The sequence below is a fragment of the Dipodomys ordii genome, unplaced genomic scaffold, assembly GCF_000151885.1.
Source record: "Dipodomys ordii isolate 6190 unplaced genomic scaffold, Dord_2.0 Scaffold20, whole genome shotgun sequence".
Lineage (NCBI taxonomy): Eukaryota > Metazoa > Chordata > Mammalia > Rodentia > Heteromyidae > Dipodomys > Dipodomys ordii.
This window is the reverse complement of record NW_012267236.1, coordinates 2,907,501-2,927,638: the sequence shown is the minus strand read 5'-3', so window position 1 is coordinate 2,927,638 and position 20,138 is coordinate 2,907,501. Positions and strand designations below refer to the sequence as shown.

At 42.8% G+C, this 20,138-nt stretch overlaps 1 protein-coding gene across 11 annotated transcripts in view; it reads left to right on the top strand.

The window, feature by feature from the left end:
- Positions 1-16,649, top strand: part of Rasgrp3 (RAS guanyl releasing protein 3 (calcium and DAG-regulated)) — a 101,465-nt gene extending 84,816 nt beyond the window's left edge. For 8 of the 11 annotated variants that reach the window (XM_013013776.1, XM_013013778.1, XM_013013777.1 and 5 more), the window contains 4 exons: positions 3,787-3,934; positions 9,439-9,475; positions 11,592-11,717; positions 12,026-12,777. In XM_013013776.1, coding sequence (XP_012869230.1) covers positions 3,787-3,934; positions 9,439-9,475; positions 11,592-11,717; positions 12,026-12,378 — 664 coding nt within the window. In that variant the 3' untranslated portion in view covers positions 12,379-12,777. Of the gene's footprint in view, positions 1-3,786; positions 3,935-9,438; positions 9,476-11,591; positions 11,718-12,025; positions 12,778-16,263 lie in introns of those variants that run through there. The other 3 variants (XM_013013782.1, XM_013013773.1, XM_013013779.1) reach the window with 3 other exon arrangements.
- Positions 16,650-20,138: the final 3,489 nt, after the last annotated feature.

Below are 20,138 nucleotides of genomic sequence, written 5' to 3'. Positions count from 1 at the left end.
TCCTGCCCAGGCTGGCTTTGAACTGCGATCCTCAGACCTCAGCCTCCTGAGTAGCTAGGTTTATAGGAATGAGCCACCGGCACCCAGCTTACCAAGTAAAATTTAAATTATCTGCCGACTACCTATTCTTTCCCTAGTTTATTATCTATCACAGGTAAACAGGACATGGACTTCAGATCACTTTCTGCCTGCCTACCTTTTCTCTGCGGCTCTGACTCTGACTCTGTGATACGTTTCTATCCATTAATATTCATGGTTAGCTACAGAAATGGGTTTTCTCTCAGAATGAAATGTTGAACTTCTCCTGGTTTTCTCATAGGACTTCTTTTGCCAGACACTGTGATACCTTACATGAATACCTCAAACTTCACCATAGTTGATGGGAATTTGGGTGGGTTCAAACAGGCAAGTCTCAAATGGATAATTTCTCTATTGTTTTCCAAACTCTGTGACACAGAGCTAGCTATTAGTCTTTTTGGAACAGCCCTTACCTAAGAGAGTGTGGGACATATGGGGTTAAATCTAATCAAAGGATGTCTTCACTGCAATACTTCTCCAAAATTTTAATGGGCTAAGATGTGTTGCCGCTCTCTTCAGGCGTGTTGGGATAACACCCCATTTTCCAGGTGTATTTACCTACGTATATAATAATGAACTCTCTGAGCATTTTCTATTAGCACCTCAAGGATCTGTGTTTCCACAGAAGTCTCTGTGGGAACTTTCATCTGGAAGACTCTATTGGGAAGAAATCATAGGTTATAGGCCATATTGGGAGTAAAACTTCATTCCATCAGAAAGCCTGACAGAACTTCACTTGAGGGCTAGAGATAGTCTGCCTCTGATCAGCACATGGAGGCAGGATGTGAGTGCGGTAGACTCTCCGAGTCAAGGCCAGAGCCTGTCCTGACTGCCACAGAAACCAGCTTCATGCTATGAAGACCCTTACTGTGGGCTGAAGCAGGAGGGACCCTGGATGTTTCCAAGGGTACTTAGTGACAAAGCAGCAGCTTTGCAGCAAACCCTGACTTTTCACTTGTGTGGCCCACTCACGTTTTTCCCATTCATGTGAGCCCCGTGTTCTGGATGACTGGTCAACATTCCTTTGGGTAACGCATGGACGAGGCCCCTTTACACATCTCTGGCTTCCTGGAGTTCCATGTTCACATCTGGACAAGTATCACATGTCACACGCATTCAAGTTGTTAGGGTGGTTGAGAATCACATGGCCCTACCTAGACTAAAGAACTGGGAATTGTAGCATTGGCTCAGCACCTTCTTCCTTCCTTCCCTCTTTCCTTCCTGTCCTTCCTTCTGCCCTCCCTTCCCTTCCCTTTCCTTCCCTTCCCGTCCCTTCTCCTTCCTTCCTTCCTTCCTTCCTTCCTTCCTTCCTTCCTTCCTTCCTTCACCTTTCTTTTTTCCTTCCTTCCCTCCCTCCCTCCCTCCCTCCTTCATTTCACAAGATCTTCTGCTAGTCTAGGATGGCCTTGAATGTGACATCTTCCTGCTCAAACTTCACAGTACCGGGATTACAGCCATGAGCCACTATACAGCGCTTTGACAGATACTTTCAGCATTAGCTTTACATGATGAAACATGTTGCGCATGCTAGGCAACAGCATCCATTCCTCCTTTTTCTGTGTGTCAACCCATGGACAATATTGAGCCATGTTGCTGCCTGATGGTTGTGTTTCAGGATGCTACTCACTTTATATTCTAGTAATATAAATGCCCTTGGGGTTGTAGGACTCAGTGATTCTTTCTGTATTCTTCTCCTCCCCCATTCTCTCATTTTTTGATTCATCTATGTAATCTCCCAACTGTACAGAAGAACTGAGGCTCCACTGGCCACCTGTGGTTGATGCCCATAATCCTAGCTATTGAGGAGTCTGAGATCTGAGGTTCACAGTTTGAAGCCAGGTCACAGGAAAGTCCGTGAGACTCTTAACCACAAAGAGCCAAAAGTGGGACTGTAGTTCAGGTGGTAGAGTGCCAGCCATGAGCAGAAAAGGTAAGGGGCAGCACACAGGCCCTGAATTCAAGCTCCAGCACCAGACTCCCTTTACGTGTGTTTGCGATTTAGTAGAGATCACTTAACACATTTTTCTGGAGGTAGGTAAGACACTAGATGGCTTTTAAATTTTTAGAAATTTAATTAGGAAACCATATTGATAAAAATGTAAAATTAATAGTTATTAGTAGAATTAATTTCATTTTAATACAGTTTATTAATTTCATTAATAAGATTTGTTAAGTAGTTCTCAAGTTTTTTAGAATATAAAGCAAGAATAGGGTCAGAAATTTTTATATCTGGGAGAAAAGTATCATGGCTAATAGTACCTGGGGCCTGGGATAAGACATATTGGGGGAAAAAATGGATGAAGAGTTTGGCTTAGACAGGTTGATTTTGAGAGAAAATAGCAAAGAGAAACATCTAGAAACTTTTTTGAAGACTGTGGTTCAAGATTCAGGAGCTCAATCATGGGTGGAGACATAGACTAAGCCTTCAGCAGAATTAGCTAGAATCAGGAGAACCCAGACCACGGCAATGGGGAAGTTAGCGGAGGTGAGCTGAGGGTCTGAGGAATGCACCTGCAGGGAACCTCCCTTCCCTACATGTTGAAGCTGAACACATTAAGTGGAGCCTGCGGAAGAGCCAGAGAAGAGAAAGCATGAGAGGAAAGGAAGAAAACCAGGACGACATGGAATCACTCCATTTATGGAGCAGGGAGTTCAAGGAAGTACGTCCCCAGGCCACCAGCTTCCAAGAGATTAGGAACTTCCAAGAATGAGAAACAGCCACCAAGAACAGTTTCTGTAGGATGGAAAGGTTAGAAATGAAACTGTATGAATCAAGAGTCTGATGAGTGCTGGGTTTGAAAACAGTGGGAGTGAGAACAGGAAGAGAGAAAGGACAAGTGTGGGATGTGGTATCACCACTGAGAAGAGAGTTTCAGGAAGAGAAAGTCCTATTTGCAAACTAAGAAAAAAACCAAGTGAATAGATATCTCAGGGCCTAGTAGGTACAGAGTTCCACAGAAGTGAAGAATGGAGGAATCCCCCTTCCTGTGTCACAGGAAGACCCAAGTGAGGACAGAGAAGATGTAAAAGAATTCCAAATGGGCAAGAAAAATCTGATCTCCAACACATGCTTCTGTGGAGAAAGAACAGTATGGAGTTCACCTTTGTCATAGGGATTTGATCTTTTTTTTTTTTTTTTTTGGATAAGCAAGCAGCCAGGGTCTGTAGTTTGCTGGGGAGTAGGGAAGTGTTTGGAACTAGACTTTGTTCTACTTGGAGGAGATCTGGAACAATCACTCCAGTGACTGGGCTGTGAGCCACAAGCATGTGAATGAGATCACTGAAGATGTAGCCCATGGTATCAGTTTAAATGGTGGGTTGTATTAATTGAGTCTCCTACCTTTCCCCAGAAGCATGATTCTTGAAATCCTCTTGCTAGGAAAGGGCTAGAGAAATGTCCCTCTGGAAGCCGCTATTCAGTAATAAAGGAGACTTACTGAGCCCAAGTACACAGGCCACATGTGTTCACACATATGTATGATCCTGTGTATGCGCACACACTTATACACGCATGCACACACCATCTTCCAGTTCTTGAAAATGGCTTTGAATGTTGGATACTGTCCTCTGAAGTCCTCCCCTTCTTCCAGAGGTGACAGGGAAAAGAACACTCTTCATCTGGTTTTGGTGACAAAGATTTGAGATTGAAGTATGGCAACGACTTAGCAATATGATACTCAAAGATCCCTTCTCTGATTCTCCTCACAGGGATGGCCTAATTAGTAAAGATGAAATGATGGCTTACTTCCTGAGAGCTAAATCCCAACTACACTGTAAAATGGGACCAGGATTTGTCCATAACTTTCAGGAGATGACTTACCTCAAGCCAACCTTCTGCGAACACTGTGCAGGATTTGTAAGTTTGCTTTCCATTATGTTTTTTTTTAATTTCCCTTATATGTAGTTATTTTTGTCATATTCCAATAAGGTAAGGAAGGGTAGACTGAATAGAATCCACCCATCATCTGCTTTAAATCAAAAGTAAAACATGGCGGCTCCTTAAAATCTAAGACTCAGTCAAAACCAAAGCAAGACCCGTGAGGTTAGCCATAGTCTAGGTATGTAGAGCTAGCCAAGACAGGGAAGGCTGGTGAGGCCTCTTAGTCCAAGAAAGTGGTTTTTCTGTCTAACCTAGGCCAGGGAAAGATGTCAAACAAAGAGTACTGGCATTCAGCATTGGGATGCATAAATGACGACAATTAAGGGGAGCACTAATGTTAACCAGTTCCTTCTAGCACTTATCTAAGAGTGTATTCATCACTACAAACCCATCCTGGTGTAGCTTAATAACTCCCAATTTAAACAGGGAAAAAATAAATCTTTGGAGAGAAGATGATGGTAGTAAGAATAAATAAATACCACTTACTTAACCTATTTTTTTTTTCTTTTCTGATCCTGGGGCTTGAACTCAGGGCCTGGGTACTGTCCCTGAGCCTCTTTGTGCTAAAAGCTAGCGTTCTACCCCACTTGAGCCACAGTGCCAGTCCCAGTTTTTTCTGAGTAGTTTATTGGCGATAAAACTCTCACCTACTTTTCTGCCCTGGCTGGCTTGAGGAGTCTAAAGTTAGGCATTTGTTTTCAAGCAGACTTCCTCCTGGAAACAGATAAATAAGAGGTAGCTGTCAACTCAAAGATGGCCCCAGGTGGTCATAAGAAACTCCAGTGGTTATGAGAAAAGACCAGCCTAATTAGTCTTCACCCACCCTAAGGAGGAAAAACTTCCTCTTCTGTTAGTGCATGACCAGACCACTCCAGCCGAAAATAAATGTGTCTCTAGTTTTTCTATTATGATTTAAAGTTTAAAAAGATGCCGAGGCAGGGGCTGGGAATGTGGCTTCGTGGAAGAGTGCTTGCCTAGCATGCATGAAGCCCTGGGTTCAACTCCTTAGTAACACATAAACAGAAAAACGTGGAAGTGGTACTGTGGCTCAAGTGGTAGAATGCCTAGAGCAAAAGAAACTCAGGGACAAGCTCCAGGACTGGCAAAATAAAAAATAAAGGCACAACCTTAAAAAAAATGTTGAGGCATCTAGGTACTATTGGCTCATAGCTATAATCCTAGCTACTTGGGAGGCTTCAGTCTGAGGATCACAGTTCAAAGCCAGCCAGGCACAAAAGTCTGTGAGACCCTTATTTCCAGTTCAGCACCATAAAAAGCCAGAAGTGGAGCTATGACTCCAGTGGCAGAACACTAGCTAGCCTTGCGCAAAAATAAACTCAGAGACAGTGCCCAGGCCCTAAGTTCAAGCCCCAGGACCAGCACCAAAAAACAAACAATAAAAAACCCTAAAAAAAAGAACACCAAAAAGCAAGCAAATAAACAAAATAGAGCTTAAGTAGGATGGGCTGGGTATAATGCTGTCCTGTAAAAGTCCAACCTCCAACAACTGACCAAGTAGCAATGATGCTCTGGCATGGTTCCCCCATGGTTAGGATAAGTCATCTGTCCTATGGTGAGGTGTGATGATGATCAACTCTGCTCTTTTAGACTCATGAGAGCATCAGTGCTAGTGCTGAATGGCCCTTCATACAGCTGAGATGAAGTAGAAAGCCCTGGACTTGGAGTCTGGAACCCAGGGGTTTGAATCTCAGTTCTGCCCTCTATGTCTAATTCTATGTCCTTGAATAAGGTCTCTGAGTCTCTGTTTCCTACCTGCAAAAGGGACTCCACAGAACACTTAGCCACCATGTTATTATTGTAGTGATCAAGTTAACACCAGACATGCTGCTGCAAAGAAAATATCATGGCGGGGGGAAGGGATAGGAAGGGGAAACAAAGGAGGAGGCATCAATGCTTGATAAGAAATGTACTCATGATCTTGCCCGTGTAATTGTAACCCCTCTGTATGGTATTTTCACAATAAAAATAAATAAATTTAAAAAAGAAAATAAAATAAATAAAAAGAAAATATCATGGGATGTTTGCTATATTCCTTTTTAAGCATTCCTTGACACTCTTAGAATTCTGAAAGTAGGCCATCTTTAGTTTTTATAATCCTTTATATTTTTTAAATGTACTTAATTCCATTGGTACAGTTTTATTTAATTTAATTAATTTACAAACATAAAAAGATTGCCTTTTTTTAAAAAAAAGGAATCTATGAATAGAACTCTAAAGATACATCATTGAAAGAAATTGTGAAGAAATGCAAGAGACCATTTCCCAGTCGCCTTGGCTTTTCGTTTTTTGAAAATAGATTCTATTTTAAGGGTAAGGAGGACAGATTCTACTTTCCCTGCGATACATGTCTGAATTAGGAATCCGGGATTGAATGAATGTTGGTAATCCCCATATTTTATAAATGAAGACACTGAGATCTGGAGAAGTTAAGGTGACTTCCTGGAGGGCACATGGGCAATTAGCAGCAGGACCATGCATCATAGCCAGGGCTCGTGATGGTCAGTCCAGCGCTCCTGACATCATGAAGAATTCCTCCAAATATTACCGCAGCCTTTAATCTCAGGACAAAGGATTGTGGGAAATACTCCTGATACCCATCTACATGAGTTCACCTTCTACTTTCCTTGCCTGGTACACTGAGTCAGTTCTTCTCCCTGGCTAGTGTTTTCTCATGGTGGTCAGGTGAGCATTGGGAAACAATGTGCTCACTTTCCCTCCTGCTAGGTCCTGAATTTTAGTACATATCCCTCCATTGTCTCACTAGTTAGCTTAAGCTAGCCTCCTGCCCCGGCTCCCTAGTGCTAGGATTACAGGTGTGTACTCCGCTATTCCCTACAAAGTTGTACTTAAGTCATTCTTTCTGCCCACTGCCCTGGGTTTGCTAACATGCAGACCACCAGAAACAATACCCTCCTCTGTTTTCCTTAGGTGACACAGTCTCCCTTACTTACTAGCTATGACACCTTGTAAAGATGAAGAAAATACTGTCTCAAAAGGCCATCATGAACATCAAGTAGGTGAATACATATTAAGAGCTTTAAACTGTGCCTTTCACATAACACGAGATCAATAAACGTTAGCTATCATCATTACCTATTCCTATTACAAGCTATTCCAGCAGAGAATCTTTTTTATCACTACAAAGTTCTCCATGTGGTAGAACCTGACAGATCATTTATTTCCTGGATCATCATATTCACCTTTTATAAAGGAGAAGCCAGCTGGCTATCCTCTTCAGATCCTTGTGGGTTAGACAAAGCATGACTCTCCTGACCACCCACTTCTCTTTCCAGTCCCCCACCCCTTTTCCGGTCATCCTCTGCTTCTAGGGCTTTCAGCCATTCAGTTGTCAAATAATTCTTCCTAGCCCCTAGGCAGAGGGTTGCCCTGTCTCAGGAGGTGTTTGCACCTTAATAATGTATTCTGATGAAACCCACACAAATCCACCATATTTTCCCTATAATGGTAAGAGTCTGGGAGGATCTCTGCCTTTGATGGTTGTTTTTCTTGTTGGCAGGAGGAAGCTTTTTCATTTGTGGGACTGGGGCTTGAACCCAGGGTTAGGCAAGCACTCATTCACTGTGCCACGGCCAGCCCTTAATAAAGCATTTTAAGTAACCCTTGAGGCTCGCAGAAGGGCTGGGTTTTCCACTGGTGGGATTTCGTTGTTAGGAAAACGTTAAAGAACAGTCTAGCTGCTGTCCTGAGTCACTGTGCGTTGGAATTCACTTGTTCTTTCCCTAGGGCCATGATTCCCACACTTGGGGGCTGCAATGGCCTGAGATACATTATGAAAATGTTCACAAGCCCCAGGAGGCCACTGATCCTACTTCTTTCCACATCATTTCATTAAGCAAACAACACACACCTATCCTGACCTCTGGAAATGTTGGCAGTGGAAGTCTTTCACCTTGAGCTAAGCCTCTTTAATTAAGTTGAGCCCTCATTCTCCCTGTGCTCAGCTCTGTGGGCAGAGAGAAGGGAGGACTTGGAAAGGTTTCCTTGAACTCAATGGAGCCTACAAGAGGACAGTAAAGATACCACCAACAGGATGACAGCACAGAACTCCTGGGCAAAGATTTTCTTTTAAACCCTTCCTGAGGGCTGGGAATATGGCTCAGTGGTAGAGTGCTTGCCTAGCAAGCACGAAGCCTTGGATTTGATTCCTCAGTACCACATAAACAGAAAAAGCCAGAAGTGGCACATAAGCAGAAAAAGCCAGAAGTGGTGATGTGGCTCAAGTGGTAGAGTGCTAGCTGTGGCTATTCAACTTGGCTTTGTTTGGGATTCTAGAACCATAATAGAATAAGTATTCCATAAGAGCCACGCAGCACTGGTTGGTTTTACAATCAGGGAGAGGTTGAAGAAAATAGAGGAATGGAGAGAGGAAGGGTGGGCAAATGCAGTCATGATATTCAATGTGTATAAGTAAACATGGAATTAGGTGAACTGAGGGGATGCATAGGGTTGGGAGAGATAGAGGAGAAGGATAAGAGGGGTAAGACTGATCAAGATGCTTTGTAGTCCCAGACTGACATGTTGAGTGGAAATCACTTTGTGCAACTACTTAAGTATAATGAATAAATAAATGCTAAAAACTGATTGGCCCCTTGATTTGCTTATAAGCCAGGGTTAGGGAGAGAGAATAAGAGAAAAACCACTAGTTAATATATTTTCTTCAGATTGTTAGGATAAGTAAAAAGAACTTTATTACTGTGGCCACTGACACTGGATGTTTGGGAAATGTAGCTGTTATCTCTCATTCCTCCTGGTTTCTGAGGAGGTCTGATAAACAACTTCGTTTCAGCTTGGTGGTATAGAACCTGAGTGACTCCATTTTGATTTTAATCTGGTCTGTTGGGGCCCGGTGCAGCAGCTTAGTCCAAAACACTGGTCTCTTGCAATTCTAATTTAATCCTCACATCCCACTTATCAACCACTTGGAAGTCATTGATCTTGGTTAGCAGATTCCAAGCCTTTTTGATGTCTCCAACTGCCCTGGCATGGATCAAACATAGAGCAAATATGAATATTGAATCCATGAATACATATAACCCATTGCTCTTCTGGATTCCTCAAGGAACAAGTAAAACTCAGAAAATATAGAGGCAGAATCCAAATCAGTGCTCTTCTTAGAGTACTTTATTTCCCACAAAGGGCATCATTATTGAAGGGTAGGGAGAGTGAGGGGCTTGTTAGAAGCCCCAAGTGGCCATCTCTCCCAGTAAATTTTCCTGAGGCTATTTCATAACCAAAGTACCAACTTCAGATTCTCATCCCATCACCACAGCTGGAAAGACTGGGGGAGGGCTTTCCTCTCAGACAGGAAGTGTGTCCCCAGCAGCTACATCCTGTTTGTGTTCTTATTATCCTGTTTGCAGGACATCCTTTTCTGTAGCCCTGTTTTCCTTCAAGATTTTTCTTCAGATTCCCTGACTTTCCTTTGTCTTTTGTTACAGCTCTGGGGCATCATCAAGCAAGGATACAAATGCAAAGGTAAATAAATGTGGGTGTTTTTTTTGTTAGCATTGAAAAAAGTATTTTGACATTTTCAATAGGAATCAATTAGTCTGGTTTAACCACTGAAGCAATTGGCATTATCTAGAATTGGGGGTCTTTCTTGAACGAATGACATAAGATATTATGTTCAGGAAAGAGTCTCAGTTTTGGAGAGGTAAAATGTGAAATTTTTTGATTGGTTGTTTATTTTAATTTTCAAAACAGAGTCTTTAAAAAATTATATTTGTATTATCCTGAAGTAATTGCACAAAGGAGTTACCATTCAACAAATCGGTTTAGGAATGCATGCATCTTGGGCAAAATTACTCCTTTCATCATTCTTCCCATCCCTCCCAACCTGTCCTCTCCCTTCAATGTTCATAGTTTTGTAGGATAAGCCATTTTATGAGTGTATTCTACCCTCCCTCCCCTCTTTATTCCTCTACCTCCTTCTCTTTACCCTCTTCCACCTTTCAAGTACCAGTTTCTTGGTTTTCATCTGGTGAATTGTGAGTTTGTCTTTAAGGAAGTTACACCTTCTGAATTCTCCCCTGAAAATACCGTATTTTGTTGAATACATTTGTGGACACCTGGCAGACAACTCTGTATGTGTTTTCGTATACATTAATATTTTAGTTCTAGCTTCCATGTAGCAGAGAAAAACACGCATCCCTTGTCTCTCTGGCCTGATTTGCTTCATTCACTTCAGGGCATTTTCTCCAGGCCTATCCCAGGATCTTGATATGTGTGTAACCCAGGATGTTTGGAATTCACTTTTTTTTTTCTTCTATTGTTGGTGGTGGTGGTCATGGGGCTTGAACTCTGGGCCTGGGTGCTGTCCCTCAGCTCTTCAGCTCAAGGCTAGCGCTCTACCACTTGAGCCACAGCACTACTTCTGGTTTCCTGGTGGTTAATTGGAGATGAAGAGTCTCACAGAGTTTTCTGCCCAGGCCGGCTTTGAACCGTGATCTCAGATCTCAGCCTCCTGAGTAGCTAGGATTACAGAGTGAGCCACCGGCGCCCAGCTGGAATTCACTTTTTAAGCCCACACTGGTGACAAATTTGTGACCTTCCTGTCTAAAATGTGAATTGTATGGCTTGTTGAAAAGAGGACAGCAAATTCCCCTAATGACACTGCAGCTTATCCCTCAGCGCTATGATCCTTCGAGAACCAGCACCAGTGAAGGTTGGAACTGAGGGATTTCTGAAGAGAGACAGGCCTACCTAACTAAAATACTGCAGAGAATGGAAGGAGCCACACCTACTGTTGGAAGAGGAAGGCTGTTCTTTCCCTCTCTGCTCCCTTCTCTACTAAATCACAGGGGTAGTGGAAGAGGAGAAGCCTTTACACTCGTGGTTGCTTGTAATGAGCTTACTTTTAGTGCCCCCATTTCACTGACATTTATAAACAAATTTATAAATGTACAGGGATTTAGCAAATGCCATATGTAATACATATTAGAAATGTATTACTTGTTTATCCAGGCTTATGCTACATCATTGCTATTTAAGCAGGAGCTGGTTCTTGGTTAGTATCTGACTGTCTTCACCAGACCTTGCTGTGGGAGGTGTCTCAGATTCTGCTCTCCCCTGCAAAGCTATAGACTCCATGTGGAGCAGAAGCCAGCCTTGTTTTCTACTTCCATACAATGAAAGGAAGCAGAAGATATAATCACAGACTCTGGAAAAGTACTTGGAAAATGGGAATGAATTTTACGGAATGGAGCAACACTATGCCCTAATGGAGAGGTAGCAGGTGGTCCTGCTAATAAGAGAAACTGAGGCTCCATACAAATGTCCAGTTAGCTTTAGGCAAAGGCAAACAGATGTCTCAGGTTGGATTCTGTTTGTTTGCTCGGCAGACACTTCAGTGACTTGAATAGAGAAATAAGCTGAGGGAATTATGAGAACTTTATTCCTACAGGAAACAAAGAAGAGGCCCAAGGCTCTTTTCCAACCCCTAGAACGCTCTGCGGGCCTAAGGAGGACTTTGAGATCCAACCCAGTCTGAAGGAGAAGAGGGGAAGGGAGGGAAGATTCTAGAACCCTGTCAGTACCGGGTCCATGTCCTTCCCCCTCACCACCTATGATGCACTTGGGATTTTTTTTTCAGACTGTGGAGCCAATTGTCACAAGCAGTGCAAGGACCTTCTGGTCTTGGCCTGCAGGCGACTTGCTCGGGCACCCTCCTTGGGCAGTAGTCATGGATCACTGCCAGGAAGCCCCTCATTGCCCCCAGGTAATGCTCTCTGCTTTCCTGGCTGCCACACTTCTCCACCCTTCGACCTCATGTAGGTTCTTGGTTTAAACCGAGTCTAGTAGAAACACCAATGAGCGTCCATGGCTAACCTCCTTGATCCTCCTCACTTTCTCTCTATGTTGTTGTCCTGCTAAAGGCTCAACTCAGCTGCAGCTAATGTAGTCTGTCCCCCGCGTGGTGTGTTCCTCTCCAACCTTGACCTTGAATGTGGGACTCCTGCTGTAACCCCCTGGGAGGCAGGCTGTCAAACAGATGCCAAATACTCACCTTCCTCTTTCTCCTCACAGTGCAGGATGAAGTGTTTGAGTTTCCTGGGGTCACTGCTGGACACCGGGACCTGGACAGCAGAGCAATCACACTGGTCACTGGCTCCTCTCGTAAGATCTCCGTGAGACTTCAGCGGGCTACCACCAGCCAGGCCACCCAGACCGAACCTGTGTGGTCAGAAGCCAGCTGGGGGGATTCTGGGTCCCACACGTTTCCCAAAATGAAATCCAAGTTCCATGACAAAGCCGCCAAGGACAAAGGCTTTGCCAAGTGGGAAAATGAGAAGCCAAGAGTGCAAGCCGGTGTGGATGTGGTAGATCGGGGCACCGAGTTTGAACCTGATGAAGATGATGGTCAGGGGGAGACCAGCTAGGAGGGTGAGGTCAGTGCCCGTCAATCCTCAAATGAAATCAGGAGGTTGGAGGTGCTGAGATGGGCTTCGGTAGGCAGCCTGATAGTTCTGAAAGTAGTGTTTGCGGGAATCGAGGCATACCATTGCCAGGGTGGCTGTGGGCTAGTTGTGTGACCTGGGGAAGATGGCTGCTTCTCCCTGCACCTCCTTTTCCTTGTGTGGAAAATGGAACTGGCTTGTGTTCTAATGCTTTGCAAAGGTGGTCATGCATGTGAACTCCATATATCTAAAATCCAGGACACTATGCCCCTGAGCTTTAATTGTTCAAGCAAGAACCAGGGCCCAAAGTCAGGGCAATGGAAGCAAGAGTTGGAGACAGAGCAGAATTGGAAAGATTTTTCTCTACAAAAAAAAAAAAAAGACTTTTGACAGCAGCACAGAGAAAAGATAGTGAGAGCCAGAGATAAAGACCCCAAGGCTCTGTGAACCAGCTCGGCCTCTACACAAGGGTTACATTCAGATCAGCTCAAGTCAATTAAGACCCATATGGAATCTATTAGAACACACTGAAATTATAAATTGATTCAAGATGGCGTTCAATAAATCTATGAGTCAACAGCTCGTAGGATATGAAGAAAAAGGATTTGGAGAAATTTAAAGCAATGTCATGGAGCGTGGCCATCACCTCCCTGTGGAAATGGCTCCTGAATGGAGTGTTGAACTGGGCAGAGATTCTCCTGGACTGAGCCAGTGCTCTTTGTTCTCCTGGGTGGCCCTCCACATTCATTCCACTCTTCTGGAGACCCAAGCCCACAGTCTCCACACTTCCTCCTGATAAAGCAAGCCCTGTTAACCTTTAGCCATCATCCCTCTAGCTCTATCCTCACTGAAGGTAGGAACAAGGCCTTGTACTGCCCCAGCCATAGGAAATGTATTACAAAGTCTTACAGGGCTTGTTTGCTGCCTTCCCTTTCCTCCCCACCCCTCCCCTTCCCTTCCCTTCTCTTTCCCCAGGCTTGAATTCAGTGCCTCCTGTTCCTAACACTGTCTTGCTCACAGCTGGCATTCTACTACTTGAGCCACACCTCCGGCCCAGTTTTATGCTAGGACCTGAAACCTCTCACTAGGCCTCACCTTCACAGGATTCCAGCACCTTCTAGTAGAGCCAGGCTGAGGACAAAGCCTTTATTTAACCTGAGGGCTCTTGGGTGACATTTATTCAAACTACACCTCCTTTTCTATTCTTTCTTTCCCCCTCCTGTCTCCTCTCCTCGCCTCTTTTCTCCTCCCCTTTCCTTCTTTTCCCTCAAGGGAAAAGTGCAGATCTCAAGGGCACTAACTTTTGAGAATCTCTCTGTGGGAGCTGAGGGTGTAGCTCAGTAGTGGTGCACATGTCTAGCATGCGTAAGAATCTGGGTTCAATCCTCAGGACTAAAAATAGGTGAAATAATATTTTCTTTAAAAAAAACTGCTTTGTTGAAATAAAATGCACACACTATGAAATCCACATATTTTCAAATGATCTCTTGCCCTTTCAATTTCTCATCTCATAAATCATAGGAAAGCCTCACTGACCACTAATATTTAGTTTCTCTGTGCCAGTCATTAAATGCAGTTATGGTCCTGTGTAAAATGCATATATATGGCGTGTAGTTTTACGTTCAACCAGATCAGTAGAAAATGAGAAAACATTTGACCTTGATCAGGCAAAAAAAAACCACACACACATAGGAAAAAAATGTGAAAGAAGTTATACCACAAGTTGAATAATGTAGACAAAGCAGTTATTAAACTTTTGGTTTTTTGGCCAGGCAAGACCAACGAATGCATTAAAGGTGCTCTGCCTTGATGAGCATCAGGTGATAGTTCTCAGCCCTAAAAAAATTCTAACATGATAAGCAACAGGTGTCAGTCCTTTTTCTGCGACTAGAATCAGGTGCCTTACAAAGGATGTTACGTAGGTAGCGGGAGGTTCTGGAGGCTGACAAGTGCACTGCAGAGGTACCAGCATCTACATTAAAGCATGGCAGAGGACTCCACCTGCAGCACAGAGCACGCAGGCCACTCAGCTGGCTCTTGGAAAGCCACAATACCCTGATAAAGGCCCCATCCTCATGCTATCTCCTCCTCAGCCCCTCCCAAAGTTTACCTTTGAATACCATGCACATGGGAATTTGGGAGTCAACTTTTTCTTTCAATTTCTAGTTTTTCTTTCAATTTCTAATTAACTTTCACTAGCATATATTAATTGTACGAAGTACTGTGACATTTCCTTTTTCTTTTTTCTTTTGTTGGTCATGGGGCCTGAACTCTGGGCCTGGGCGCTGTCCCTCAGCTCTTCAGCTCAAGGCCAGCGCTCTACCACTTGAGCTACAGCGCCACTTCCGGTTTTCTGATGGTTTATTGGAGATAAGAGTTTCACAGACTTTCCTGCCTGGGCTGGCTTTGAACTACGATCCTCAGATCTCAGCCTCCTGAGTAGCTAGGATTACAGGTGTGAGCCACCGGCGCCCGCCTACTATGACGTTTTCATACCTGTATTAATTGTACAAAGTACTGTGACATTTTCATACCTATATATAACATACTTTGATTGTATTTACCCCTCCACAATTATGATATGAATTTTAAGGGATATGCACAAACCATGGCAACTGAAAATGTACTTGTGTCTATAACCTGTGCATTTCCTTCAATGAAGTGCTAGGATTTAACCTCATTTTGAAGTTGAAAGGTGTGTGTGTTTCCCATGGCGACAGATTATCTCTCCCAAGTGACCACTACATACTTAGATTACAGAGACTGCCATGATTACTCTCTTGGCAATAAGAATATAAGTATTTTCTTTGTAAGCCTTCTTTTGTTTTCCATTATATTTGCAAGATTAAATTGAATCAACAAACATTTATCATAGAATAATGAATAAAATTCAGTGTTTATATACATATACAAATATATGTATATATATGATTATGTAAGTTCTTACACACTTCTTATATCCACAAGTACTTTTCTATTCAAATTTATATTGTAGATTTCTAAGAGGGAAGCTTTTTTTTTTTTTTTTTTTTTTTGGGCTTGAACTCAGGTCCTGGGCACTGTCCCTGAGCTTCTTTAGCTCAAGGCTAGCGCTCTACCACTTGAGCCACAGCACCACTTCCAGCTTTTTCTGTGTATTTGGTGCTGAGTAATGGAACCCAGGGCCTCATGCATGCTAGGCAAGCACTCTGCCACTGAGCCACCTTCCCAGCCCCGAGGGAGGCATTTTTAACTAGTTGCATTTTGAAGGGCTAATATGTTTGTGGAGTACATTTTAAGAAACCCTGTATTACACAAATCCTTATTGGCCCATACATGGACATCTTTTATATATGCTGGGTGGACTGTATGATGTTAATTTTAATATGTGTGTATGTATGTATGTATGTATTTATATTGTGCCAGTACAGGGGCTTGAACTCAGTCTCTTAGCTTTTCACTTAAGGCTGGTGATCTTCTACTTGAGTCACAGTTCTACTTTTGTTTTCTTGATGGTTAGTTGGAGAGAAGTCTCATGGACTTTCCTGCCCAGGCTTGCTTTGTACAATCCTCAGATCTCAGCCTCCTGAGAAGTTAGTATGACAGGCATGAGCCACTGGTTCCAGGCAAACTTAATTTTGTGAGACAAGTTTTCAGTGTTGCCCAGACTGGCTCCACCTTCTGGGCTCAAGTAACCTTTTCCCCTGAGCTTCCTGGTAGCTGGGACTTCAGGCTTGAGCCACTGCCCCTAGCCACATGATTTTAATTCTGAGATTCGATGATACTGATGATTTGTGATCTTCCCTACATTCATGAGCAAAACCACTTGCTAGGATTACTCTTATTTTGATAAGACTCAGCCATGCAACCTTCTTATGTGTATTGCAGGATGGCTGACTCCAGGCTAAGAAATTAGGAGCCAATCACGCCGGCTTTGGAAAGAGCAAGATGAGAAACTCTGATGCACTTGAGTCTCAGGAAATTGTCTGGACAATATTTGGCTGTTTACTGCCTCGTGATATCATGGGAGCGCCACAGCTGGACTATGGGACAGAGGATTTACCCAAGCTATGAACTATTTATTTCCTCCTCCCCTGCCCCAAGTTAGGTGCCACAAAGACTGTTATGTAGTCGGCCGTTTCTCACTTCTCTTTCTCTAGAGTCACTTACATACGGGTGGAACGAAAGCTTTTGTGCATGTCCTTGATACCCATTCTCTAAACTCAGATTGTTTGTGAGAATATTATTTTACTATTTTTAAGGTGTGTGTGTGTGTGTGTAGAATTGTTTAATAAGTGGACTTAGGTCTTTTTGTGTGTGTGCTTTATGGACTTACTGTTTTCCTGGGGTCAAGGATACTCTTCCCATCCCGGAATACAAAGGTTCTTCTAATTATGGAGAATACGACTCACACCTGCATACATCCCCTATGCCTTACCAACTGTGCATCACCAAGGGCTATGACCAGCCTTGAAAGTGTTTCAAATATTTAGAATAGCCATGAGGGAAATTATCCCTATCTTGTCCTATCTGAGTTCACCATCTTTCTTCAGACCCTGAAACTGGAATAGCAATTAAGAAATGATTTAAGTTTAGTATGTGGGTGCATATGTATGTAGGAGCTGGGAAGGTGGCTCAGTGGCAGAGTGCTTGCCTTGCATGCATGAGGCCCTGGGTTCGATTCCTCAGCACCACATAAGCAGAAAAAGCTGGAAGTGGCGCTGTGGCTCAAGTGGTAGAGTGCTAGCCTTGAGCTGAAGAGCTGAGGGACAGCGCCCAGGCCCAGAGTTCAGGCCGCACGACCGGCAAAAAAAAAAAAAAAAAAAAAGAATTTAGGAAGCTGAGTAGGAAGATCACAAGTTCAAAGATAGGCTAGACTATAAAAGAGACGAAACCACATGCCATGAAAAGGAAAAAAATATGAAAGAAAAAGGAAAAATGACAGAAAAAAAGAAAAAAATTATCCCTAGATAAAATTCAGCAGAAAAACTGAAGTCAATGCAGCAAAATGCAAAAATTTATCACCAATTTTTTAAAGCCCAAAGTAATTTTAAGAATTTGGTTTAAAAATATTGTGGTTCTCAAAGATAGCTCTTGTACTTTTCCTAATAAATTTCATCTACAATTAAAGAACATTCATAGAAAGAAATTAACATTTTATTTAAACTTTTGTGGGTTTTTTTGGTGCCAGTCCTTATGTTTAAACTCGGGACCTGGACGCTGTCCCTTAGCTTTTTCATTCAAGTCTAGCACTTACAATTTGAGACACAGTTCCACTTCTAACACTGCGGTGGTTAATTGAAGATAAGCATCTCATGAACTTTCCTGTCCAGACTGGCTTCAAACTTGGATCCTCAGATCTCAGCCTCTAAGCTAGGATTGCAGACATGAGCCATGAGCACTTAGCTCTTTTAAACTTTTAAAACATTAATTATTTAAATATATTCTTTTGACCCTGAACTAAATATATGTGCGTTTCATTCTCAAATGGTTAGAGAATTTGTTCAAGATCCTTAAAACTAGGGCTGAAGTGTGACTCAAGTGACAGAGTTCCTGCATAGATACACACATACACAAATACACATGCACACACAAACATTGCCCACACATATGTGGCTGAGCCTGTGCATGAAAGGAATGACTAGTTACTAAAGTGACCAGCCACAATGTGTACTCCACAGGTGAACATGGACCACTCTGGCAGCTTAAGTGTACACATTTTATGTCAAACTTTGTATTCAAGGCCATCATTCTCCATAGAAGACAACTGAGGAAATGCTATTGAGCCAATCTGTTGAGCACCTGCTCTTGGGCAGGCCCTGCAAAACAAGCCAAGGCTGAGACAGCCTTTGGGAATGGAGAGCCTGTGGATAGTAAGGCCAGGTGATTCTGAATGATTTGAGATGTGGTTAGAAATTTGCTAGAAAGGATATCCTATGCAGAGCAGACTCAGGAACAGAAATGCTGCAAATTAATTAGTTGAAGCATCCATGATTGGGCTGGGTAATATCTCACCACTTACGAGCACCTGAGAGGGTTACCAGCCATCCTCCAGGTGTGGGATTCATGCATCTGCACTACCTATTCCTCCTCAAAAAGGCAAAGAAATAAGTTGGCAAAATCAAAATCAAAAAACACCAAGCACAGTATGAGAGACTTCTGTTGTGTTGAAAAAGAATGTAAAAGTCAGGAAGAAACTTGTTAATACATGTTGCATGGATTTTCTTGTTGTTTTCAAAGGAATTATTTAGCAGGATGGAAATTTATGAGTTTTCATATATAGGATCAGTTTTATATTGCCAGTCTTCTTGTGGCAGACTAAATGTACTGAGTGAAAAATAAATACAAAACAGAAAACAGATATATGTATCTATGTCTGTAAACTATGTATGTCTGTGTGGTGTGTGTGTGTGTGTACACCCAAATACACATAGCTGAAGAGGGATTTAGTCCATAATGAAGCTCTTTATAATTTTTTGTGTGTATACCAGTCCTAGGGCTGGCCCTGAGCTGTTTTGCTCAAGGCTAATGCTCTCTACCACTGGAGCTAGAGCTCCACTTCTGGTTTTTGTTTTTGGTGGTTATTTGGAGGTAAGAGTCTCAGGGACCTTTCTGCTCAGGCTGGCTTCAAATCTCAGCCTCCTGAGTAGTTTAGGATTACAGGTGAAAGCCACCGGCATGGGACTAATTTTGAATATATCATTTACTTACGAACAATGGTGACTCTGATGATTCCAACCTATTTATTTCTCATAATCAGGAAAATAAACAAAATAGGCAAATTGTTTATGGGCAAAAAAGCATTATTCTTGCTTCCTGAAGATGTTTTCGTTATAGATCTGGTGACCACTGTCAGCTTTTCAAACTTTTTATAGAGAATATGACGTCCTGGGCAGGAGTTATTAGATGTTTCCACTAAGTCTCCAGTAAGCCATGTATACATAGGGCGGATACCTCTAGAGATCTGCCTGAGTAGAATGTTTGCCTCTTGATCAATAATATCCTCAGATGCCTGCCTGCCTTCCTCCCCCCCTTTCTTTCCTTTTTTTTTTTCCAGTCCTGGAGCTTGAACTCAGGGCCTGGACACTGTCCCTGAGCCTCTCTGTGTGCAAGGCTAACATTCTACCACTTGGGTCACTGTACCACTTCTGGCCTTTTCTGTTTATGTGGTACTGAGGAATCAAACCCAGGGCTTCATGTATGCTAGGCAAGCACTCTACCACTAAGCCACATTCCCAGCCCCACATCATGCCTTTCTAATGGTCTAAGAGGTTTGTTGTTTAAAAAGTGAAGGCAGGACTCCAAGGGAACACCAACTTGTTATTGGTGACAGGAAGATTTTGTGTCCCTAAGATCAACACAGTAGTTCTGCCAGAGTTAAGGAATACAAGAATGACTAGAATGACTGAGCAGGTAAATTCAGTCAAATCACATCACCAGAGTCTACCTTTGGATGCAACTCACAACCAGCTCTAAATCTCATGTCGACTGTGTATGCTCATGAGATCTTGGACAATCAGTTTCTTCATTCAAGAGGGATACTGCATCCTCTTCCTCAGCTACCTCAGAGTCCTTGGGAGAATCACGCCAGAAAATGTATGTGAAAGGACTTTGTAAAGATCTTATATATGGATATTTTGCAATCAAGCAGAGATGTCTTCTAAAATTGTCTTGAGGTCTTAGACTTCCTATGTATTGTATTGTGTAATTTGGAGGCTCTAACCCCAATCTTTAACTAAATTTGGCATCAAACATTACTTAAA